The sequence below is a fragment of the Macrosteles quadrilineatus genome, unplaced genomic scaffold (genome assembly GCF_028750875.1).
Source record: "Macrosteles quadrilineatus isolate MER2022 unplaced genomic scaffold, UCM_ALF_1.0 Scaffold_4__1_contigs__length_99947679, whole genome shotgun sequence".
Lineage (NCBI taxonomy): Eukaryota > Metazoa > Arthropoda > Insecta > Hemiptera > Cicadellidae > Macrosteles > Macrosteles quadrilineatus.
In genome coordinates, this window is record NW_026542597.1 from 40,642,478 (window position 1) to 40,670,382 (window position 27,905).

General features: G+C 35.1%; 1 protein-coding gene across 3 annotated transcripts in view; it reads left to right on the forward strand.

The window, feature by feature from the left end:
* The first annotated feature begins 3,825 nt into the window (after positions 1-3,825).
* Positions 3,826-27,905, forward strand: part of LOC128992355 (UTP--glucose-1-phosphate uridylyltransferase) — a 37,292-nt gene continuing 13,212 nt past the window's right edge. Inside the window, exon 1 of one of the 3 annotated variants that reach the window (XM_054415897.1) lies at positions 3,826-3,955. In XM_054415897.1, coding sequence (XP_054271872.1) covers positions 3,929-3,955 — 27 coding nt within the window. In that variant the 5' untranslated portion in view covers positions 3,826-3,928. Of the gene's footprint in view, positions 3,956-4,438; positions 4,633-25,196; positions 25,339-27,905 lie in introns of those variants that run through there. The other 2 variants (XM_054415896.1, XM_054415895.1) reach the window with 2 other exon arrangements.

Below are 27,905 nucleotides of genomic sequence, written 5' to 3' on the forward strand. Positions count from 1 at the left end.
GATTGGAAAGAAATTGCTACATTTGATGTTTTTTGGGTCAAAAATGGTAAAAACCAATTTTTACCCCATAAGACCCCCCATAAAACTTCATTCGCATAGTCCGAACATGCTGGTTCGCCAACTCATTCGAGTAAAAATGTAGGGTTACATGTTTATAGCAAATTTCGTCGAAATCGGAGGATTTTTGGCTCGAGTTATGCTATATTAGCAAATAAATGTGATATTTTTAAGGAGGCATTTTAGTGTAAATCCAATTAGGCAAATGGAAATTTGCTTAGTCTGCAGGTTTGCTGCGGTGGGGGTATTATTATTTTGATTTATTATTATTATTATTTTTTTTTTAAGCAGATTTTCCTCTATTTTAAGTGTTTTTATGGGATGAATCACAAAAGCTGCAGTCACTTTTGAACCCTAATTTTTACACCAATTAAGGTAGCATTTTGTTAAGAGTTAAGGACTCATTTTTTAACCCTATTTTTTAGCCTACAGCAATTAGGGTCGCAAATTTTTTTTTATGTAAAAGAGGACTATAAAATACTAAATTTTAATAAAACCGGTTGAGCGGTTTTTTATGAGATTTTTCTGTTACCTATATTGTGGGTTTTTCATGGGGGAAATCACAAATTTTGCAATAGCGTTTAATCCTAATGGGGTTTGAACCAGATAAAGAGCTATAATTATCATTCTAAAATAAGCCAAAAAAATCAAGATAAAAATCAGATTTTTCAGTTATTTTATGGGTTTTTACGGAAAAATCACCGTTAAAAATAAAATCCTGGGTATAAAATGGATTAGTACCTACATTACCAAATTCCATCAAAATCGGAATATTGACTACGAAAATATTGACTCCACTTCAAATGCGCATAGATTTAAATTTTCAATTCATATTGATTTGGTTTTCAGTTGTGTATGTTTTATTTTTAATATTTTAATACATTTATATTAAAAAATTTAAATCAATAAAGTGCGAATTAATGAGCTGATGTCACCTGTCTGCCATGTTATCTTATGGGACACGTCTAACACTAACACTAAACAACCCTACTTAATTGCAACGTTGCCAATTCTACATGGCCGTTGCCTGGGGCCCATTTCATAATAAAGTACAAACTAATATTATTAGTAAATCAGCTGATCGCCCAATGCAAATATAATGGAAATTACAGGTTTCAAGCTATAACTTGTTTGAGCTGGACCATGCTTCGACCAGCTATCTACGCTTCTACCCCATCCCACGTCTGATGGGCTCCGGGAACGAAATATGTTCGTCGGTCGACTTCTTCGCTTCCAGTTTGGTGGCTGTTAGGCGAGTGGCAGCAGAGGAGCGAGTCGAACAATGATAGTTTCTTTTTGTTTTTTCTGTTATCGATATATATTGCATGTTATCTCAAATCATTAGTATTGTTGTTAGTTAATTATTTATTATTGTTGTTAATTTAATTATTTATTATTGTTGTTCATTTCTTTATTATTACTGTTACGCATTTCATTGTCTATTGTTGTTATCAATTTCGTTTTTATTATTGTTAATCTAGTCATAAGCACAAATATTCACTGTTGAAGCTGACAAACTACTGATTATCTTTGTAAATTGGTGTTTTGCCGTTGGTAAATAAATAAAATAAAAACTTGTAACTTGTAGTTTATTATGAAATGGGCCCCTGGATGGTGGCCGTGAAATTACAGTATTGACTATCTCAATGCATCTAAAGTCCAGGGGCCCTATTTTTGAAATGGTTGACAGTTGAGTCAATCGTCAGCACTCAACTCAACCAACAACATGATTTTGTATTTTTGAAACCCAACAGTTGGGAAGCGAGTTGGGAATCACTAGTTGAGAGACTCGTGGTGGAAATGTAGAGCATACGACCGTCAAAAATTCAGATGACGTCATTTTGAACCAATCACAATGCACTAATGCAGAGTTCGCGGACTTCGATTTGATTTAACCTCTTCTTACTCTAAAATTTGGCAGCTAATCTCAATCTGCCATATTTCGAGACACTGAGGTAAACTGTCAACTCCGTTTTTGAGAGATTGAGATTGAGGTTATGTCTTGCTTAATCTTAGTGATTGCAAAGTACCTTAACTTAAGTAATAAACTAAAGTAAACTAAATAAAGTAATAAACTTAAGTATAAAAAATAAAATTTACTATGGATGTTTGTTTTAGGGTGTAGCTAGTTATAAGTTTAGGCATAGGCTGCACTTTACTTTAGGTCCTACACTCATCCTAAATACATTATTATTTACTTTCTTCGTCTCTATTTCGGAACACATCACCTTATTTTAGTTTCCTTCATCGGTTTGTTTTATGTTAATTTTAATTGTTTTTTATTTAGGTCAAAGCGGCTATTTGCCATTGCACTGGAAGCATATCGTAACTTAAATTAATTTGATCCCTTTATTAGGTGAATAGTATTGAAACAAACTATGATATTGTTTCTCTCTACCACAATCTTTAATACCTTTAATCATAGGCCTAATAACAATAATTATCTTATAATAAGTTCAATTAGTATGCCTAGTCTATTTCAAACATTCCAACAAGAATAAAACCCTTGATTAAATAGTCTAGTATTGACACAGTAAATAAAATTAAAATGCGATTATTCTACAGAAAACAAACGCATAATTGGGTATGCTAATACATTGACAACAAATACATAACCTCTAAATCGCAATTAATTAGTAAATTAAAGCAGTAACAAAACAATATGATGGCGTCGTCTCAAAAAGAGTAATTTTTTGCCGAAAGAGAGGAAGAAGAAAGTGCAGTCAACCTCCACTCAACAGCTCGATAGGTGTTGAGTAGTTTTGGTTGTATAAGTCCACCGTCAACCGTTTCAAAAATACGAAACGATTGGAAATAGAATGACTCGACACTCAACTCAACAGTCAACCATTTCAAAAATAGGGCCCCAGCTTCAACAGTGTTTTTGTTCATTAATTCAAATCTGTACAAAACTGGATGTAAATAGTTTAACCGTGGTTTAACTCTTATAAACTTCAATAAGACAAACATTAAAAAAGTCAAGAATGGCTAGAAAAAGCCAGGACCAGGCTTTTGAACTATGAGTACTATAGCTTAATAGATAAAACATAGTCCATAGATAAAGCATAGTGTTTTATCTATGGTACTATCATAGATAAAACATGGTACTGTTTAGGGCTTGCCCATTGCCCAATGCCCACGGCCACCATTTACCAGATAATTTACATAGTGAGGAACACAGAGGATACGCGTCCGGTAACCAGACGTGGATTAGGCGTCCGGTAGTGACGTCACCGGGTTGTGGGGTCCCGGAACGCCATTACCACAACGATACGATGTTCGGTCAGCGTTGTTCGTGGTGTAGTGGATAGAGTGCTCGGCTGATATCCTAGAGGTCCCTGGTTCGAAACCCATCGGTTTCTTTAACTTTTTGTCACAGATTTTGCTTTGAATGTAATTTCTTCTTAACTGTACATCTTTTGTTAGAATTTTTGGCATTTATAATTTTATGTTATGAAGAGAATTGAACCTTCATTTGATTTTTTAACTATCAGCAAGTTTGGTTGGTTAGGTTAGGTTAGGTTATGACAGTAACTGCCGGACGCCTAATCCACGTCCGGTTACCGGACGCGTATCCTCTGCGAATAAGGAATTCCCCATCCTCTTTGCTTTCATCCTGCGCTCCTGAAAACTGAAAGATAACTCTCTGTATCTGTTCACTGAAGTCTCTTTCCAGATAGAAAAAGTAGATATGATGGTTCCTTCAACTTCAACTGGAACTGGAACACTGGATACGATGTGACAGCTCAAGGTCATAAGTGTTTATTGTGAATTTTAGTTAGTTGAAGGTTAGGTTTCTTGTACTTTGACTTTGTGTTGTTGCATGTCTCTCTTCAACTCTACTCTAAAGTTGAGATAACGTTAACTAATCATGGGGTCAACTCGAAACGCTCTTTTCGTAAGTTATAATTCCCGTTATCTTAGTTTATCATAACTTATTCACTTATGAAACAAAATGTCATCTCGCCAGTTTCCTTATCTTAAGTTTCTTCCACATCGATCAAATGACAAATACAAACCATTTAATACTGTGGTTTGGTTTTACACATACAATTAATTACTTAATGTGCTGTATTAATAAAGTCCCATACATAGTTAAGTTATAAGCTAGTTACAGGTAATAATATTCTAGTGATGTTTCAATGCCACATTTTGTTAAGTAAGGCCTACTCATTAGCTAAGATACTTGAATTTAACACCACAAATCAAGGTTTTAGTAAAATCTAACATTTACCATACACACACAAAACCTGTTCATCTTATATTTTCTTGTGCTGTCTTTCTGTCAAAGTCAGTTTTTTTGTTGAACACAGCTGCATAAAACAAAGTTCTAATAATAACTGGACTTTACCTTTCGTGTACTTGCCAAAGGTCACATTGTACAATCTGACACAAACTCATCTTAAATCAGTCAAATCATAACAGTGTAACGGTGAATACTTAAACTTGCACATTTAATTTGTGTTTTTAGTTTGTCTTCAATAACAAATATCGAATCCAGGCTTAGGCCTAAAAGCCAGTAATAACCTCACTTAGATTTTGATGGAGCAGTTAGATGTGCCTGAGAAAAAAGAAGTAAGTAGGCCTAAAATAACTTAGGCTAAATCTTTAAAAGCTAAACTTGTCATTGTCATACGTCACTGAGAATTAAGTTTTATGTTAAATATTAGGGTGATTGGTACTTTTTCATTCTTTTATAAAGAAGGGTTGAGGGTGTGAATATTTTTTCACTATTAAGTATTGTGGTTTATTTCAACGCCAGTGGGATTATGATTGAAGATAGGCTAAGCTATTTTATTGTCAGATCATAAAAAGTAGGCCTACAATACCGGTAGGCCTAAGTTACTTAACTTTTTTTTATAGAAAACAACAAAGCGCAGGTTAGACCTACATCACTAAACGTTATGAATTTTTTCAACTTTGTAACTTACAACATTGTACAAATGTTGTAGACAAAGAGGTTTTAAGCCAATTCAAACAAAATGATTTTTTAGATACCTATTTTCTTTTGTATCGGAGAATAAGAATAAGAATATTTATTTTCCGACAGATTACATGCATTTGGAATCGTCAGTTAAACAAGGCATAATGATCACAAGGCATTCACAAGGCAAATTCAATATCAATCAACATGCTTCTACAAAACTCTCAAAAATTCTACAATAAATAAATAAATATAAAATAATAAATAATCACTGTATGTTCACAACTAAAAAACTTAAAGATGCAAGGTCTAATTACACACGCAAGTCAAATAAATATCACATATCAAGAGTCAAAATTTAAAAAAAGGTAAAAACTTAAAAATAGGTACTTACGGATGCCGCTGGTATATTAAAAAAATCATTCCAGGAATACAGTGGGTTGGCCATTGGAGTAGAGGTGTCTGGAATTATGCTAGCCAATCCTATATTTAGTGTCACCAAAGCAATGTCCTCAGCATAAGTTACACCTGATTTTTATGCGAAAACAGGATTTTAAGACCATGTGCTGGATTAAAAAGGATGCGGGATAAAAGAATATTTTCCATACCCGAAAAACAGGATTTTGGTTTTATTCCTGTGGAGACATGCTCAGCATTTAAAATCTTCCTGGATTGTCCATGAGGAATATCGGTGGTGTAAACATTATATATAACTTGAGCAATCAATCAAAATAATCAATTATTTGAAATGGGGATACGTATATTTTAACCTGAATATGAGTGAAGTATGAGTGTAGAATCGTGTGAGATGATTTGTGTAGCTTTGTCACTGAGATCAGCTGGTTCATCAGTCAGGATCATTTATTTAAAGCTAAATGATTCGGAGCAGCTAGGTCCGGTTTTTTGTACCATCAAAAACCTAGTCTAGAGACTGACATATACGGTTCTCCGTATCGAACCGGCGGCGATTTGATTGTTAGGCAAGCACTGCTGACAGTCATAGGCCAGTGTAAGCCAAGTACAGCAACCAACATCCTTTATTTGGGTAGACTTCCGTATCTGTAGTATCTGTTGTCAAAAACATCTGAATGAAAATATTGATCTATATATCGATTGATTATTTCATTTGATATATCGTTTGGTAGGTTAAGTTAACCTTACCTAACTAACCAAACGATATATCGAATGAAATAATTGACATATCGAATAATTTCTCATTCGGTTGTTTTTGACAACAGATATGGAAGTCTACCCCTTTATTTTCCTGTAAAACAAACTGTCAATGAATGTTGTTACAAGAATTTGGTTACCTACATTAATTACGACCAGGCTTGAAATCAGCTTATTCAGCTGGGATACTAGGGTTAAAAATCTTGGATTCTTTCCAGTATGCTTTAAAAAATTATGGGACAAAGAAATCCCAGCAGCTAATCCATCATATATAGGATGTATATAGGACACAAATAATTATAGCTCTTCTGGGAATACCATGACATATGTTTGTTACTTTTTTCTGGGAACACCGTGACATATGTTAGTAAATTACCTATAATTATTTTTAAATTAACATATGTTCAATAATCTGGCTACTGTACTTTAGTTTAGGCCTACTCTTAGTCCTAAATTATAAACTGTCTTCATCATTTAGTTTCTTTTTGCTTCAAGTTTATTAAGTTTATGTGATTAAAAACTATGACACCAAAGTACAATATTGTTATGGTGGTAAACAAAATAGTTTAGTTGTAAAATTAGTTTGGTCTGATTTATCTACTATGACCTGTATCCATGGATTCAGTATAATTTTTAATGTTTTGTTTATCATCAACTAAATCAAATATATAATTACAATTTATTAAAAAACATTTTTGTACTTCAAATTTTTGAACATGTTTCATCATATTGATGATGTGTGTTATGCCAAAGCAAGAGGGGACGCTTTTTTAATATGGAATCATATAAAAGTAAGTAAAATCATCATCCTAAGCTCGTTTTAAAGTACAGTACAGTTATTTGTTGAATTTTATGTTTAATTGTTTTAGAACCATTTTAATTAACCCAACTTATCATTACAAGTTATGAATGACTCATGTGCTCATAAACATCCAATTTCATTAATGTATTTATCAGTTTTAGCGAATATCCCTATAGGGAAGTAGCTAATACCGTAGGTGGCACGGTAAGACCTAGGTCCGGGACCGATTTACTTTTTCATTTTGATGTCCCCAGAGGCAAAAACACCATTCGTTCAATATATCAATATATAGAGTTAGAGTTATATATGTGTCCGTGAACGAGATAACTTGAGTAATTTTTGTAAAGGTGTAAGGCGGGATAAACTTGGATGAGTTAGCGAACCAGCATGATCGGACCATGGGAACGGGGTTTTACGGGGTAAATGTTGGTTTTTCTCATTTTTGGCCCCCAAAACACAACTTTTCTCAACTTCTCTCTAGACCTTTAGAGCTTAAAAAAACAAATAATTTAGTAGGCCTATATCAAAGTGTTTTTGTGCGGTTATTGGTAACGGAGAAAATGTAATTTTCCCATGTTATTCTTAAAGAGAATATTGTAAAATGTTTTAGTTCGCCTGTTTATGGATATATTTTTATCAAACTTGGCAAATCTATTAATTTTTTACTAAGCTATTAATATTTTACTAAAAACCACAATTTATTAGTTTCCTTGTAGCAGCTAGGTACTCGTTAAACCTAATGTTATTTAAATAGATTTAATTGAAAATCAATTTAGACAAATGGAAATTCGCTTAGTTGGCAGGTTTGCTGGGACGGGGGTATTACAAAATTACGGTATATTTAAAAAAAATAAACACATTTTTCAGATGATATGATTCAGTTGTATGGAACTAATTGCAACATTTTATTATCAACTTTAAATATTCTATCAGAAGTGTAATCTCATACTTCCCATATTCAAAATAACAGTCAAGTTATTTAAATAACTTGTATTTTTTTAACTAGGCAATTAATAGGCCTAGCATATAATTTCTTTGCTATCTTACAAACAAAATTCAAACATATGCAAAATTTGACTACGGTTAATAACATTTTTATTAACTCCACTTTACAAATTTGTCTGTGAGTATAGTTTTTGTATATACATAATTGAGTTAAGTCATATGCTTAACATTAATACACTTGCTTGCAAAAACTTAATATATTCTACTATTTTGATCGTGATCTTAAACATTTTATAAAAGTAGGTGTAGGTGAAGTGAAAGCTAGTGTCAAAGTCGTCATTTGCCCCAGATAACCCTGGTGATAGCCTTAGTCGATGGATAAGCTTGTGTTTTCAACTATGGTTCTGCCAAGACCAACATAGTACACTCTAGTTATTGCAAATTAAGGCTGTGTTGTGAATAACTGAACCTTTTTAGAAAATAAGGCTTTAATAAACTTAAATTCTTACATAGCTGGAAAGGTAAACAAATCTCTAATACAAACAAGTAAATAAATACTTCAGCTGATTACTAGAGACAGGAATTCATAACATTCTCCCCCTCAAAATTTAAACAATGTAATCAGCGAGGTAACTTGGTGGTTTTCTTGATCTTTTCGGCCTTTCTATAGGTTGGTTTTCTTCAGAGTCTTGTTCAGGAATGAAGTTTGGTTGATTATCATCATTTGGATAATCATCATAGTCTTGAATATCAAATGGAGTGACATTCTGTTCTGGGTTCACATTTGGTTCTGGATTGATGTTCGGCTCTGGAATGACATGTGGTTGTGATTCATCTGTCACCAGTTGAGGATTATCTTTTAGCGTTGGAAGGCCTTGGTTTTCTAGTAGACTTACATCCCCCCTTGGAGATAGGTGCTTGAGGGATACAGTTGACTTTCTTCCATCATTGTGTTTAACCAAGGCATAATGAGGATTAGCATCCAACAGCTCGACTTCCTCAACTAAAGGATCAAATTTTGATGGTCGAACATTTCTTTTTAAGAATATCGGTCCTGGTTTCATGAGCCAAGCTGGTAGTGAGGTGCCATTGAGGGATCGCCGAGGATGAATGAAAAACCTTTCATGTGGTGTACTATTAGTCGAAGTGCACAAAAGAGATCTTATGGAGTGCAATGCATCATTGAGTACAACTTCCCATTGTTCTACCTTTAGTGACCTGGACTTCAGAGCTAACAAGATTGCTTTCCACAATGTTCCATTGAACTTTTCAACTTGGCCATTTCCTGCTGGATTATATGGAGTTGTTTGACTGGTGGCTATTCCTCTTTCATGAAGGTAGTCTCTGAGTTCTTTTGAAAGAAAAGATGTCCCTCTGTCTGAATGAATGTAGTTTGGCATTCCAAATATTGAAAATAGATTTTCTAAACAGCGAACTACTGTGTTTGAGGACATATCACTGCATGGATATGCAAAAGGGAAGCGTGAATATTCATCGATTATTGTCAATAGATATCGATTTCGTGTGCAAGATGGCAAAGGACCCTTAAAATCTACATTAAGTCGCTCAAAAGGTTTTGTGGCCTTGATAAGGTGAGCATTTGTAGTTTTATAGAAACGAGGTTTAATCTCTGCACACATTGGGCATTTGTTTGTCATTGTTTTAACATCCTCAACCGAGTAAGGAAGGTTTTTACTTTTTACCCAGTGGTACATCCTAGTGATTCCAGGGTGGCAAAGTGACTGGTGAAGTGCAAAAAGCTTGTCATCACAATTTATGTTTGTGACAGCTCCACAAACGCGTGAAAATGCATCTGCGGTAACGTTTTCTTTACCTGGTCTGTACTGTATGTCAAAAGAATAAGGTGACAACTCAAGACGCCATCTAGTGATTTTCTCATTCTTTATTTTACTAGTATGCCGACTGTTGAACACAAACGACAAAGCCTGCTGATCGGTGATTAATAGAAAATGTCGCCCAATGAGGAAATGTCTCCACTTCTTTAGAGATTCGACTATGGCTAGGGCTTCCTTCTCAATAGACGAATGACGTTTTTCACAATCTGTCAATGTTTTTGAAAAGAAAGCGACAGGTCTACCCTTTTGACTTAACGTGGCAGCGATAGCGAAGTCTGATGCATCTGTTTCCACAACTAATGGAGAATTATCATCAATCACGGTGAGTATTGATTTTCCTATGTCTTGTTTAATTTCCTGAAAAGCCAAAGCTGGCAAAGATGAGGACAATATAGGAAAAGATTTGCAATCAATCAGAGGCCGAATCTTGTTTGAGAACTTAGGAACCCACTTTGAGTAGTGAGAAAATATTCCTAATGCACGTTTTAATTGAGATGCATTAACTGGCAATGGTAAATCTAACAAGGGTTTCAGACGATCTGGATCTGCTTGCATAGACTGGTAGCGAATTTGATATCCTAAGATTGATATTATGTCTTGAGAAAATTTGCTCTTCTCATTGTTTAGAGTAATATTATATTTCTTAGCTACCTTTAAGAATTTATTCAGCCTTTCATCATGTTCTGACTGAGTTTTTCCGGCTACGGTTATGTCATCAATGAAAGCCCACACCCCTTCTAGTTTTTCAGTGGAAATAATCTTATCAATCGTGCGCTGAAAAGCAGACACACCATTTGTTACACCAAATGGAACCCTACAGAACTGATAAAGTTTTCCTGCTGCCTCAAATGCTGTGAAGCATTTTTCATGTTCCGATATTGGTATTTGATGGTAAGCCTCCTTTAAATCTATAGTACTGAATACTTTATTTTCTGCTATTTTACTAGCTATGTTTTCAATATTAGGCAAGGGGTAGGCATCTAATAGGGTAAACCTATTTATAGTTTGACTATAATCTATTACTAATCGCTTTTTATGAGTTGAGCTTTTGGTAACAAGCACTTGTGCACGCCAGGGAGATGAACTTTCTTCAATTATACCACTTTGAAGGAGTTTTTGCACTTCAGTGTTGATGAACTTTTCATCATCATTAGAATACCTACGAGACTTAGTTGCAATGGGCTTACAGTCAGGTGATAGATTATGAAAAAGGCGTGGTGGTTCTACAGAAGCACAGGCAACATTACAAATGGACAGAGGTAACTTATCTCCTCCAAAATCTAGGTTCACTGAAGAATGCAGTTTCATTAAATCATGACCAACCAATATGTCAGTGCACAGATTGTCAATAACAAACAGTTGTACTCTCTCATAGTTATGGTCAGAGAACTCTAAGTTCACAGAAACATAACCTTTGATAGGTGACTTAAGGTTAGTGGAAGCCATAGATACCTGTTTCCGTTCTGGAATTACATGAAAACCATTTTCAATTACCACAGCTCGGTTTATAAAACTATCGGTACTTCCAGTATCAACCAAAACTTCAACAGGAATTTTATTCGCATAACCCCGCACAACTGCTTTTGACAGTCCATTGGAGGCAGCTGCACATGAAAGTGTGGTTACTACCAAAGAAGAGGCATTAAAGGTCTTACCTTGAGCTTTCATCAACCTGCATACCTTCACAAAATGTCCCCTTTTCTTACAACCAGAGCAAGTAGCATCTTTGGCAGGACAGTCGTTTTGAGTAAAATGACGCCGGCCACCGCAGTAGAAACACTTCTGTTTAAAGTTTTTCGCTACAGCTGCTGAAGTAGGAGACTCTTCAGGATCTATATTTTCATCCAGTTGATCTGGTAGTGTTGACGAAGTGTTGCAGTATGTAACTTCAATTTGGTTTGGAGATCTATATGCTTCACAGCTCTTCTGTGCAGACTCAAGTGAACGTGAAATGTCCTCAGCTTCTTTTAATGTCAAGGACGGTTTTTCTAGTAGTCTTTGTCGAATTTGGGGGTTCATAATTCCACTTATAAAGGCATCTCTAACGGCTTCATCTCGATAAGTATTTCCATCTATGGCACGAAAATTGCAATCCTTACTTAGAAGTTTAAGCCCTTGTAAATACTTGTCTATGTTTTCTTCTTTCTTCTGCTTGCGGTTTGCTAGCATGTGTCGAGCATAAATTTCATTCTTCTTAGGATTATAAATAGTTTGCAAAATTTCAACTGCTGACTTAAACGTGGAACATTCAGAAATATACTCGTAGACATTGTAAGAAAGAAAATTAATCAACACGTTAAGTTTCCTCTCTTCAGTAACTTCTGAGTCAGATATGAAATTTTCAAGTGTCCTGAACCAATGTTTGAATGCTCTACTTGCAGAAGGATTTTCAGGATTAATATCAAACCTGTCTGGTTTTAAAAGTCTTTCCATTTTGATTTTGATTATTTAATTATCTTGATAAGTTTAAGTTTATTAAATTTGTTGTGAATAACTGAACCTTTTTAGAAAATAAGGCTTTAATAAACTTAAATTCTTACATAGCTGGAAAGGTAAACAAATCTCTAATACAAACAAGTAAATAAATACTTCAGCTGATTACTAGAGACAGGAATTCATAACAGGCTGTTAGTAAATTGTATCTCATTTATGTAAACCACATGAAATTTAAAACAATTCCAAGACGGTTTAGGTAAACCGCTGTTTATTAAAAGTATCATGGATGTGATAATAGCATTTTATATTAACATGGATTTACGTAATGCTCTTTTACCTGATGACATAACTTTTACAATAACGTTTAGTTACCTACTTACATCAAGTAAAATCATATCAGACATAAACACATATCCTTATTCACATCAGTGAGATAAATGGTGTCGAAACAAAATGTTTTTTTAGTTTTTTTAATTGAAAAAACTAAGGCTTCTTTCACACGAGGCCACCGGTTTCGGCCTGGGTAATTGCAGTTGACAATACAAGCAACTGGCAAGCCATTCCACCATCAGCCACCACTGCATGACTAGTTGAGAAAATGCTAATGAGCAATGAATATCTTCTTTTTCTTATGTTACGAAAAAGAAAAGAAGGTGAAAACGCAGGGGTATGTTTCATAATCATACAATACTAACTAACTAGGAAGGATAAAGTCCTCTTTACATGTTGTTTGACGAACTGTGTGCCGACAATAACAGTTTTAACTATTTCTGTTTGTCCAAAGTATCATTTAAAAAACATTAATTTTTATAAAGGCATCCCTAACCTAAACAGACGCAAATATTTATCTGTTTCCCCCAAATCAGGTGATGCTTATGCTTTTAGTGGCGGCCGCTAGTGGCTTCGTCTGAAAGCTCACACTTCATTCAATGCCCTACGGCGAGTTATTGCCACCGCAGTTGCTGGCTCGCAGTTTCGCAAGGAGACACCGCTCGGCCACTGTGTCCTGACAGGCAATTCTAATGGCCATGTCTGAAGCCCCTGTTTAACGCTTTTTTTAAAGCTGTGGCAGGCAACAGGTGGGGACAGCCAGTGGCAGCCGTCAGTGGCCTCATATGAAACCACTAATTTCTGCCATCGTATAGAAAACTGTCCACTCGGAACAATGATATGAGGTTTTTTAACAACTAATATAAGGTTTTCAACGTAGTAGAGCTACAATTTTTGCTTTGATATAGTACGAGTAACTTGTATTACAATTTTCTTAACGATCCCTGTTCTCTACTTTAATGCAATACAATACCAGATTAAAATATCCTTTGAAAAAGCACATAAGAAACTAAGATTGTGGATGGCAAATGGTGATCAATTTACAAATGCTGTTTGATTAGGCGTCTGGTTTGTTTTGTTTGCTTACAATTTTGACCTTGACTCAAACCATCTGCCTTGACTATACACTACTGTCAAGTAGACATTTTAGGCTTTGTTAACGACGGAGCCATGGAATAAAGAATGACTTAGTGGAATTAAGCCATAAAGATATAATTCGATCATGTAGGATGCCAGTTTCTCTGCTTAACACTACACACCTTTTTTACCAAGGGAAACTCAAAAGGGCAACTTCAAGTGTGCATCATTTATGATCCCATCAAATATCACAGTGTGAAAAACTAAGAGGGAAAATATAAATTTAAAAATTAGGCCTGTATATCACACTTTCGGACAGTTCTGGAGATGCTGCTATGGGTGTGTTCTATTTGAGTAAAAGACTTGTTACAGCTGGTTCCAATGGATGGAATATCTTCTTCAGCATTAAAACTTATGCTTCTAAGAATCTCTTTGCATTGAATAAACTCATCATGATAAAGTAGTCAGAAGGTTTATTTTGATGGAGTTCTAATTTCAGAAGCCTCAAAAGAACCCAGACATCAAAGGTCAACTTGATATGTAATCAGAGCATCAAATGTTCACAAACAAAAAATAACAACCTTAATTTTGATGGAGGTTGTTTTATAAAAACATTTTATTTAGCAAAAATTATAAATTGTGAAATAATTCTTTTCTGTAATTTCGAAATATCAAAAGCTTTGTTTTTTATTTGTCTTTTTTTCATTAACAGTCAGAGAGTGCAGGCCTATTTAAATTTAACCCTTCATCCCAAGCATTGCACTATGATACAAACTTCTAGACAGTTAATTGTACTCTGTTTTGGTCCTTGGCCTTTCACAATGACGTTTTCATTTTAAAAACGATAACCTTTTTATCTCACACATTGAGGTCAACTATTTTCATACAGATTTATTAAACATCACTTATCAACCTTTGTACTGCAATAAAATTAATTTGTAAACAAACAGATTAAATGAGCTGTGCATAAAACGTATCAGTAGTATTGAATATACTTCCAATGCCAAAAACTGTTTTGGACACCTTCTCTTAGCAAGTTAAACATTAATTGCGTCAAAACTGATTCGTTTTTAGAACTGATTGGTTATATTATCACTCTTAAGTACTTACATTTTATCAACTCTTTAATTTTATACCAATATTAATAATTTTAATTGGTTTTGTTGTCGTTGGATAAAGTATGAACAAAATAATTTGTTCTACAAAATTTAATAAAGGTTCTACAATATATCACAAACGACCATTTAGCCTAAATGGTGACAGAGGAGACAAGAGGAATACTACTGGTGTTAGAATGCAGCTCAATTTTATAGAACAGCAGTAGGGCCTCTTTGTTTCATATAAAACTTCAACCTAAATTTGCATTAACTACTTTTAGCGAATTTCCCATATTGGGAATAATCTATTACTGTATGTCTCATGGTGAGATCTAGACCCGGGACCGATTTACTTTTCCTTTGAGGTCCATGAGGCCAAAAAACCCATCCGTTAAAATTCATATATACATGTATGTGTCCGTTAGTGTGATAACTTGAGCAAAACTTCTCCGATTGTGATGAAATTTATAAATAACATATATTTATAAAATGTTATTTATTTTATAATAACGTACGTTTATAATAACTTAACGTTATTTATAATGTAGGGTTACGTGTAAACCTACATGATCGGACTATGGGAACGAGGGTGTTCAGTAAAGGCCAGCTGACCATATGAGCATATTAAAATAATCCCCACATGTCAACAACAATACAATAATAAAATTTTAAAAATGTAAACATTCCAAAAAAAACATTCTGGTTCAAGAAGTGCAACTTTTCTCTCTTATTGTAATATCGTTTCTTTGTGTAACATAATTCATTTCTCTCTCCTTTTATTTTGACTTATTTCATTTACCTTTTCCTTTTGTGTTCATTAAATAAACCCCTTTTAATTTCACTCTAAATTCTGTGTACCTACTGTGAGAACATTTGGACATTAATGAAACATATTATCTTCTCAACTAGAGCCAACATTCGACCAGATCTTCTTTCAAGACCTTAATAACGTCAAAGTGGTAACATAACTAAGTTATAGTTCAGTGTTAAAAATTATACCAAAAGTCCATTATTTTCTGTTGTCAAAATTAAATTAATAACCCATATACAGTCCACTTTATTATTTCTACAATAACCTTTTGATTACGCTACATCTTTGGTCCTTCGAGCCGGATTGTTGATTAACCAATTGATTGGATTAATTATGTGGACTTTTGGTGAAGATTAAAGACGAACATTACCTCATAAACTCTCAATATTGTCGTTCCCGCATATTGTGTACTCTCCCTCTACCTCTATCTCTCTCACTCTCTAGATCACAGTAGCCTAATTCACCTTAGCCTATCTTGGCCTACTCCAATGACTGAAAGACTCTGTGACATTATAGTCATTTTGTAAACATTATACCAATCCTTCAGTGTTTATATTTTTTGTTGATTGGTTCCGAGTTTTAGGCCCACAAACTATTTAAGTTGAACTAGCCTAATTCATTGTTTTATGTAACGAAGTGAAATAACTTTTGTGTCTTGTGTATTTTGACTGTATTTGTGTTCAATGATGGCTTCTGTTAACCTAGGCCCGATTAAGGTTTCTACTTATAAAAGACTAACCAAACAATTCAAAGTTAGGCTTGGAAAAATTCAAGAAAATATAGATTCTATTAATGAAAGTGCTAAAGCAAACAACCGATCCTCTGTGCAAATAAAATCACTTCATAACTATTTAGATGAAATCAGGAAAAAGCGAGACGACTTTGAACTAAATTTCAGGCGCGTTTTAGAACATTGTTCTGACGAAGAACTCGATGGCATTATTCTAAATGATGATGAAAACACTATTGGTGAATTATGTATACATCTTTGTAGTACTATAGAGTCACTAATCCCTATTGACGAACCTCAATCTCCCCCTCAAGAAATGGTGAATGATTCCAACTGTACTGCTTTCATGCAACCTGTCCACCTACCGCAACTTGACTTGAAAACCTTCTCGGGAAACTCAGCCGAGTGGATTAATTTCATCAATCTTTTTGATAGCGCTGTACACCTCAACACATCTCTGTCTCCAGTATCAAAATTTCAATACCTACTAAGCTGTCTAACTGAAGAACCTCTAAATTTAATTAAAAACTTAAACATCAGTGCATCTAACTACGAAATCGCATACAATTTGTTGCGCGATCGATACCACAATCACAGACGCTTAACTTCTTTACATTTAAATGCCATATTGGATCTTCCCATTGCTACAACTGAAAATACAAAATCAATACGTGAATTTCTAAATAATTTTCTGGAACATACACAATCACTTATTGCTTTAGAAAGTGACATCACTACCAATGACAATCCTTTGCTGTCAGCTCATTTGCTCCGTAGACTTGATAGAAATTTACGGCAAAAACTTGAACATTACCGCTCATTCAAATCATGTGAAACTCATTCGTTACCATCTGTGGACGAAATCATTAAATTTCTCAATGAAGAATGCTCAAACAGTGAAGATGCCAACCTACACTCTTCAACTTTTTGTCACAAGGCTAATTCAAAGCCTGCCCTCACATCTAGTAAAAATTACTCCAAACCAAGCACCCGCTATACTGCACTTGTAAGCTCAGATAATCACTCCACTTCTGTAAAGACATTTCCATCATGCTTTGCCTGTCAACAAACCGATCACAAAATCTACATGTGTAAGGTTTTTGCTAAAAAATCTCCAAACGAACGTTACAAACTTGTAAAAGAGCAAAATAAATGTATTTCATGTCTTGGCAATCACACACTCAAAGATTGTCGCTCAACAGGCACATGCCTTAAATGTAAACAAAAACACCACACTTTGTTACATTTCGAAAATGTTGTAAAGTCGGTGCAGCTTCCTCCTATGGCCAAACCCTCAAAACCTTCAACTGCTACACCTTCTGTAGTCGCTTCTGCTCAACCAGAAATGTCGCTCTCGATTTCTCAGCCTGCAACTACGGTACTTCTAGGCACCGCTCTCATTAAAATTACCGCTACTAATGGAATATCTCATGTCTTTCGATGTCTGCTCGACAGTGGAAGTCAACTCAACTTCATGACAGAGAGGGCAGCACAGCTATTAAACATCTCTCGTCACCGCTCTGTGGGAATCTCTGCATCGCAATCCTCGACAAAGGGACATGCACTCCTGGAACTATCCACACTAGGCAGTGAAGTAATTGCTTCAAATCAACCTTTCCATATTCTAGATAGAATTTCCGCTCCTTTGCCGCGTACTCAACTCTCTTTTGAGGTTTACGAACTAGTAAAACCTTTTGTCCTCGCAGATCCGACCTTTCATATTCCTCAGAATATTGACATTCTCATAGGAGGTGCTTTGTTTCCAGAACTTCTTACTCATCAATCCTACCCATTGGGCTCAAACCTTCCATTCGTTATTGGAACACGATTGGGATTTGTGTTAATGGGCAATGCACCAACTTTGTCTAATTCTTCTCCCACCTCATGCCATTCGTCTCTACTATCCACTACAGACGAGTTACATAATACTCTACTTCGCTTTTGGCAACAAGAAGAGGTACCGCAGTGCAATCTTATCTCTGAAGACGATCGCATCGCTGAAGATCACTTCAAATCAACTCACTCCCGCTCTCCAGATGGAACATATGTGGTTCGACTCCCTTTCAAGGACCAACATCAACCACTGGGCACTTCAAAATCTGCTGCTGAACATAGACTTCACTCAATTGAACGAAAGTTTGAATCCAACTCTAATTTCAAGGAGTTGTATACACAGTTTATGACTGAATATGAACATCTCGGACACATGGTCAAAGCATCCCCTTCCGATCTTTTGCAGCCACACTACTATTTGCCTCATCACGGTGTACTGAAGGAAACCAGTAGTACAACCAAACTTCGTACAGTTTTTGATGGTAGTTGCAAAACCAGTACCGGTGTCTCACTAAATGATATTCTTTTAACCGGTCGCAAACTTCAAATTGACATTTGTGACATTTTGTTGAATTTTCGTTCACATAATTATGTGTTCAGTTGCGATATAAGGAAAATGTATCGTTGCATTCAAGTTCATCCTGACGACCAGAAGTATCAGTTAATTTTATGGCGTGATCAATAGACTCGAGAAATCTCCACATACAAATTAACGACAGTTACATACGGTCTAAGCAGTTCACCTTTCCATGCCATCAGAACGTTACATCAACTTGCTGACGACGAAGGAAAGTCCTTCCCAGCAGCAGCCAAAGTTTTACGGGATAATACGTATGTGGATGACATCATCTGTGGAGCTCATACACTCAACGAAGCTAAAGAACTACGAGATCAGCTGATTGAACTTCTTGCACGTGGTGGTTTTGAGCTAAGAAAATGGACATCCAATTGCCCAGAAATACTCCAAGATTTGCCTCAAGATCATCTAGAAACACCAGTCTTTTTGGAAGCCACTAATCACCCTCATTTTGCCATTCTTGGACTACATTGGTCGCCCATTTCAGATTGTTTCACTTACAACTTAAGTCTCCCTGATGGTCCTCCTACAAAACGATCAGTGCTGAGCATTATAGCACGCATTTTCGACCCTACCGGATTTTTGTCACCCGTGACCATGTGGGCAAAAACCCTCATGCAAATACTCTGGTCACAGGGTATCCAATGGGATGACACTCTTCCAAATGAACTTGCCGAAAAATGGCATATTTTTGTTGACGAAACCTCTCTACTTTCGCAGATTAAGATCCCTCGCTCGTTTCATTTCACTACCACATGTTCCTTACAACTCCATGGATTTTCAGATGCCTCCGAAGTAGGATACTCAGCAGTCTTATACTTCCGCTGTGAGTTTTCAACTGGAGAAATCATCACTCGTCAGATTCTCGCAAAAACACGTGTAGCTCCTTTGAAACGTGTTACTCTACCCCGCTTGGAACTATGTGGTGCACACTTACTTGCAAAACTCACAACTTACTGTTGTACAATTTTCAAAGAAAAGATTGACCTTTCTCAAACTACATTGTGGTGTGATTCATCAGTAACCCTCACTTGGTTACACACCCCCTCATATCGACTTAAAACGTATGTTGCCAACAGAGTTGCTCAAGTCCAAGAATTGATCCCCTCTCACTCCTGGCGCTACGTTCCCTCAACAGACAACCCCGCTGATTGTGCGTCACGTGGTTTGCTTCCCGCTCAACTCATTGATCATCCTCTATGGTGGAATGGCCCTCCATGGTTAATTCTTTCAGATGATCATTGGCCATCTAATCGCTTCGTTCCCATAAACTTGCAAGACATTCAAGAATGTAAAACTACTCCTCTAAATGTCCTAGTTGCAACCCAACCTCCAGAATGGGATCTTCTCTCCAAGTACTCATCGTGGTCCAAACTACTTAGAGTAACAAGCTATGTCTTGCGGTTTATCCACAATGCACGTAGCTCTGACCGAAGACATGGGCATTTCACCGTCTCTGAACTTAAGAACTCAGAGCGTACCATCATCAAGTGTGTACAAGCTACATGTTTTACGAATGAATTGACTCTACTTCACAAAAACAAACCCAGTACCTCTAATCTTCAACGTTTAGACCCTTTTCTGGATGCTTCCGGCATAATTCGTGTGGGAGGCCGGCTTAAGAAGCTATCGCTGAAATTCAACGTCAAACACCCAATAGTACTTCCAAAGAAGCACCATATCGTTGATCTTCTCATAGACTTTGTCCACACTACTCACTTACATTCCGGACCACAACTGACCCAAGCAATCCTTTGCCAAAACTATTGGATTCTTTCGGCTCGTCGAGTCATACGGACACGTATTCATAAATGTGTAAAATGTTTCAAAGTGAAACCAAAGAACATCACTCCACTCATGGGAGATCTTCCTACCGCAAGAGTAACTCCAGCTCGACCATTCACCACCAGTGGCGTTGACTATTGTGGCCCTTTTGACATGAAAGTTGTCAATCTCCGCGGAATGTGTCATATCAAAACCTACATCTGTGTTTTTGTTTGTTTTGTGACAAAGGCAGTGCACTTAGAAGTTGTAGAAGATTTAACAACTGAGGGATTCATCGCTGCACTCACACGATTCATCTCCCGAAGAGGATTCTGTAAAGATATCTATTCCGGCTGTGGCACGAACTTCGTAGGCGCTGATTCTGCACTGCGTCGAACAATCAAAAACACCCTGCGCTTTAAAGAATCTGAAGATCAACTATTGCATTTCACTTCATCCAGGAAAATAAATTTCCATTTCAATCCTCCTGCTTCGCCTCATCAAGGTGGTCTATGGGAAGCAGCAGTGAAAAGTGTCAAATATCATCTGCGCCGTGTCATGGGTGAACACATTCTTACTCTCCTAGAATTCATGACTCTGACTACACAAATAGAGGCAATCCTCAATTCCCGTCCTTTGACACCATTATCTAACGACCCTAATGACTGTTCAGCACTCACTCCAGGACATTTCCTCATAGGATCTCCGCTGGCATCAATTCCAGAAGAAGACCATACTGATATTCCACTAACTCGGCTCAAAAGATGGCATCTAGTACAAGCTCTCCACCAAAGGATTTGGAAGCGCTGGCAACTAGAGTACCTTCATACACTCCAGCAACGATCCAAGTGGACTCATAAGACAGAAAACATAAAAGTTGGAGATCTAGTCTTGATCCACTCTTCATCGCCTCCTTTGTCCTGGCCCCTTGCCCGTGTCACACAGTTGCATCCTGGCACAGATGGACAAGTCAGGGTTGTTGATCTGAAGACTCAACATGGTTACCTTACTAGACCAGTTGTTAAAGTGTTCCCTCTCCCTCAAAACTAAGCCATACAACTTGGAAGGACCTGTAAATAGCTGTAAATAATATTCAGAATATTCTTCAGTGCTCCGTTTTTTACACAATTTGGTGTTCATTGTTATAAAACTATCGTTTTATGGAGGCCGGTATGTTCAGTAAAGGCCAGCTGACCATATGAGCATATTAAAATAATCCCCACATGTCAACAACAATACAATAATAAAATTTAAAAAATGTAAACATTCCAAAAAAAACATTCTGGTTCAAGAAGTGCAACTTTTCTCTCTTATTGTAATATCGTTTCTTTGTGTAACATAATTCATTTCTCTCTCCTTTTATTTTGACTTATTTCATTTACCTTTTCCTTTTGTGTTCATTAAATAAACCCCTTTTAATTTCACTCTAAATTCTGTGTACCTACTGTGAGAACATTTGGACATTAATGAAACATATTATCTTCTCAACTAGAGCCAACATTCGACCAGATCTTCTTTCAAGACCTTAATAACGTCAAAGTGGTAACATAACTAAGTTATAGTTCAGTGTTAAAAATTATACCAAAAGTCCATTATTTTCTGTTGTCAAAATTAAATTAATAACCCATATACAGTCCACTTTATTATTTCTACAATAACCTTTTGATTACGCTACAGAGGGCTTATGAGGTAAAAATTTGTTTTCCCCATTTTTAACCCTAAAAACACATAATTTCACAATTTCTTTCCAAACCATTTTGTAGAGCTTAAAAAAATAAATAATTATGTATATTGAAGCGTTGTTGTATGCCTAACGATTATGGAGATGATACAAAATTTTTAAATTTTAAATTCCCATGTTATTCTTTCTTATGGAGAATAAATAATAAACTGTTGTAGCTTGCTTGTTTATAAATACATTTTAATCACATTTGGCAATTTTGTATATTTCATACTAAGCTTTCAACATTTCCATATAAACACACACACCACCTCAATACAATCCCTTTAGCAGCAAACCTAAGTGCTCATTAAAATTAATATTATTTAAACAAGAAATAAATCTGACAATTTTAAGGGAATATTTTATTTAGTTGAAATCCAGCCAGATAAATGGAAATTCACTTAGTGTGCATGTTTGCTATGACGGGGGTATTTTACAGTCAGTTTCAACAAGTTAATTTATCGCACCAATTAAAATCATACAATAGAGCAAATATTTCACCCACCCCGATGTTGATGTTATCTTTGAGGAATCTCTTCAGTAAAGACTATACTAGCCTTGATATCTTTTCCTGGAAAAATGTTAAGTCACAATTTTTTAGCTAAACATTAGCAGTTATCAACACAGATTGGTTCATTATAATAGTCTTTTATCAGACAATATTTATCAGAGGTCACGGATTGTGGATATTTATATGCATAGACTATGGATGCGATACTCCCTGGTGTGGATTAACGTCCGCACTAGTGAGTACTACGACTTCCCGCAGTACTATCCTGATGATTAGAAAATTTCGTTAATACCAAGGCAAAAATGTGGTTCGGATTCTACTATAAACTGTAGGTCCCTTAAGGACCAATTCCTATCCTGCGACTGTTAAGACTCTAGGCTGAAATAAATGACTGCTTTAAAGCAAATCAAATGTACCCGATTCCTATTGAGCGTCTACAGCCGCGCGACTGGAGCGACTGAAACTATAACAAATTTATAGTTTTAACATACGGAGTTTGAGGTGTGTACCTTCATAGATGATGGAACTGGTTCGTCACCACCCATACGTTTTCAACCCCAAGAACCCCCAATACTTTAAGAAGAGGTCTCTGAATGATAATACTCTTAAATACCTTTTTTTCGCCGTACCATGAACAATGGATTAGGTTGTTCGTTGTTTTTTACCATGCAAATTAATATTTACTTTTCCTCCTCTTCTCCAAGTAATATATTCACTGCCAACTGTCCTTATTCCATGACGGTCAAGAGTGCAATTGCACTAGTCACTAGTCTTGGGAGTCGCAGGAGTCGCGGCATAGGAATTGAGCCGCGCGTCTAGAGTCGTGACAGTCGCAGGATAGAAATTGGACCTATAGGTGCTATTAGCTGTATGGGCTATTAATTAACAGCTAAGTCTAAGATATATGTCGGCCTTAGTCACTAACAAGACTACAAGATCGCGCCACTCATCCTTCACTCATATTTGGGTTAAAATATGCACATAGTGGCGTCCCAATCTTAAATAATTAATATTTGTTGTGTAAAAGATTATGAAACATAGTCTATTAAAACAATATATATTTTTGGCTCCTGAAAGACCCTGAGTTCCTGTAATTCTGTCTAGTCATTATTTGATTTGGGCCTCCGGAATTTGACCGCCTGGAATTTTATCCCAGGCAAAACTGATATCACTATGACGTAGTAACCTAAGGGATCTCAAGTTTGATCGCTGGTGGAATTTTACCCCCCTTGACATGGAAGTCAAATGGAAATATATTATTTAGCAATAAAAGTCTGACTTTTACCCTCCGGCCTTATAACTTTACGTTTTAGAAAACTGTAGATGTAGCTGTGTGCAGATGTATCAAATTTCATCCCCCCCCCCCCCCCGCTGTGTTTTATCCACAGAATCTGACTCCACTAGTAAAATTATCTGAGTAGCTAAGTAGGAATTTTACCCCCCTTTCATCTGAATAAATGCTTAAGTAAGCATATTAAAAAAAATTAAATCATTCAATGATATTTTCATTTGTGCATCAGTGCAAAGAGGTACCTTTAAAAGTAACAAGCAATTGTACCAGGAGGAAGATAAATAACTTGGCCCATAAAAATTTACCTGTGCTTCTAAATACTTCTAACTATATTTGAGAATATTAAACAAAAATCTATTACAGTTGAGTGATTTTAATTTAATGTAAGTTTTAACAAATATGTTTAGGTTAACAGCATTGCAATTGCATTGAGTTGGAACAAATCTGGAAAAACATACTCTTAAGCTTCCTAACTCTCGATCTGATTTCTTAGCAGTTGTTTCATTTAGATTCAGGATAAATGTTCAACCTCTATATTCCTAATTTTTAGAGGAAATATTTTTTCTGGTTACAGAAAACCCTTACACAATCAGTATTTTGTTTGATGATACAGTATTTTTGACACAAAGTTGAAATCTCGTTTTCAACTTTTTGTTAACATAACAATTTATTTATACATGCCAATACAATTAATTACTACGTTGTTACGTCGATTAATACGTTATTAATCAATCAAAAGCAAAACTCTGAACGAAACAAACTTCAAATAAATGGCTAAAAATAGCCTACTTATGTTTCAAGAGAAAGGTAGTACAGTATAGTTCAATTTTAGTTTTAATTAGTAGGTTGCCTGACAAACTAATTTGAAGAATACAAATATTTACCTAGTGTATTTATTATTGTTTGTTTTTAGGGGGTTTAAGACTTCAGTTAATAAAATCACAATCATCCAAATGTATTATTTTGAATTTTGATTTTAGTTTTACGACAGTAAAATTCTTCTGAAAATCATGCAATTAACCTGATAAGTTGTGGTTGTGAAAGCAAACGCAGAAGAAATTAAAGAATGACATGCAAATAATGTCCTTAATCGCCGACCGTGAAATTTATTTGCGTACAAGGTGTACAAGAATCTCTGCTTCCGTATCTCGTTCTCAGTAGGTTATGCGAGTTTCAGTAGCGCCGGCGTTAGATCAGCTGTGAAACGATCGTAGGGTAAACAGGTGTTTATCAGCTGATGGACGCGGCTTATCAGAGGTCACGTGGCAGCGAGATACGACTAGCATTGTTGTCGTCACTCGTCAGTGTGTGAGTGACAGTGAAGCTAACATCATGGTGGCGGGCACACAGGGCTGGTCCGGCGTCAACGTCAATATAACTCCGGTCAAGACGGAATTGGACAAGGTAAACACCTAACCTCAACCTTGAATATCAAGTAGGCTGTGGTTTTACAAGCGCGCAATTCGTTTAGGATCACTGCCAATTGAATCGCGTTTTTAGATGTTTTGGAGGATCTGTGTACACTTGATTACGTCGTCGTTTATTTGAACTTAAAAGTCACTTATTGTTAAATTAAAATATAGTTTTTTATCACTGATATAATTTCTAGGGTTTATTTTAAATATAAATACAATTATAAGACAATTTTCGTTTGACAAACCTAAACACGTTTTTCAATGACTAACGTCCTTGTTAACCATTTTATTTCTATATGCATTTGTAGTTTAGGGATTTCAATGAATCAAAAGCCAAATTTTGTTACGAACATTCAAACATTAGGAATGGTGATGATTCTGCAACTCGTGAAATTCTCTGTGGATTTGTTCCTCAGAGTAGCTAAGCTATGTCCATAGAAATTAAAACTTTTAACTTCAAGAAATTTTTTATTTAAAAGATGAACACGTAAGAATGGGCTTAACATAAATTTTCTTTCAATACTCACTGTTTTATTGCTAAATAAATTGGGACTGTTCCAAACAGCCAGATAAGAAAAAAGTTTGTTTAAAAAATTTTATTTCTATTTAATTGTTTTCTTTCTATCGCTAGACAAAGCAATTTGGCCTAAGCCTAGTCTTCACTAAGGCATAGCTATTTTGAAATGGCGACCTTACGAATGTAGGTATTTTAAGCAATAGGAATGACATTTTGATTAATAATCAATACAAATCAAATCAGACTCTTAAAAATATTTTAGGTTTTATTTTTTATGAAACATTGAATTCTAGCCTACATGAAATATTATGTATTAAGTTTTTATATTTTCAACTTCTGACAAATTACTTTTAGGCCTAATTTTATACAATTTCTAATTTTCTTTGAATATTTAATGAGCTATAAGTAACCAACAATATTTCTTAACAGTAAAATAAATTAAGGAAAATACATTAAAACACATTAGTTTGGTTTAGTTTTAACTTTTAAGTATTTTAAATTAAAAAAATCCAACAGGTGCAAGATTCAATTTGTACATTTGCACAAGCGGGTTATTTATTAGTTTTCTTGATAAATATATTTATTATCTTAGCTTTAAGCTCATGGCTCACACAATCCTACTACAAATGTCACAAAGATTTAGGCCTACCTTATTATTGCGCGAAACTCTGTATTTAACCAGATGTTTGTACTACAACGTTAATGCGGTGAATTACCGGTTAACCTGGTGTTTACCAATTATTCATTTAATGACCAATACAATTATTAATTAGCAAACGCTCTCTAACATTTTCTAGTCATACCAATATCAAATCAAAACAAATTCATACGTACCGTAGCGTAAACGTAATAAAAGTTTATATGGAAAAGTTCAATGATTGACTCAAAGTGTGCATCTCTACATCAAGAAGGGGTTTTTAACGAATTCAATACACATTTAACAACAAACTTTTAAATATGACACTCCCAATTGATTATTTGATTATTTAATCCCGTGAAAATTTACTGCCTTTAGCAAATATATATTTTATTTCTAGAGAATAAAGGGCCTATATGTAATTTAAAACTAATAATTTTATACGTTTTTCAATTGTGTAAACTATGAAATTTTAGTTTCGATTGTAAAACGTAATGATTTACTAAATAAATATTGGCAAAGTAAATACCAGATGAATTAGTTTGCCTGAAGATTCACTCAGAGCATTGTTGTTTGTTTACCTAAAGTCTTTAAGTATCATTGGCTGTTGAGCTTAGTGATGATTTTCAGTTACACAATAATGTAGTTATCTTTACTGATAGGTATAGGCCATATCTGAAGTGGTTTGGTGAATGGTCCTATGTCACCTTATCAGGTTCAAAATGTTCACTTATTATTTTTGCTTAATTATTGTGCATTTTCAAAATACGTGCATAGTACTTGATTATGCCTTGTCAGAAAAGTGTGAGACATTTATTTTAGGCTAATTCAAGTTTTTTTTAATATTTTTACATACAGGTACTTTTGAAATTTTAATTAGTTTTTAGTCTGAACTATATTGCAGCTAATGGCAATTAATAAACTAATGTGCAATATGTATTATTGGATTTAATTTGAACCAATATTTTTAAGTGTAGTGGTAGTATTAAGAGTTTCAAGTTAATATTTAACTAATAAGGCCTACTTTACTTTGATTGACAGCTAAAATAATTTAAAATAACGTAACACTGTGGTCAATTAATCAATTGCAACCATTTTGTAATGAGGAGTTATAATTTACTTGAAATCATTTTTATTGACTGCATAATAATTTAAAATTACTTATACAATTACATAAAAAATAATCAGAAGAGTAATGGCTCATGAGGCCTTTAAAAATTATTTTGTTAAAAAAGAGTATTAATATGTAATTTCCTAGCATTTTAAAACAGTTAAAAATTAATTTTGGCTTAGAACGAGTTAAACTAATCCAACTTGTTTTAAATTTTATTAGGTACTGTATTTATGAACACCTTACAGCTTTAATCAATTGATTTAAAGGATGCTTGTTGTTTTAAAACAT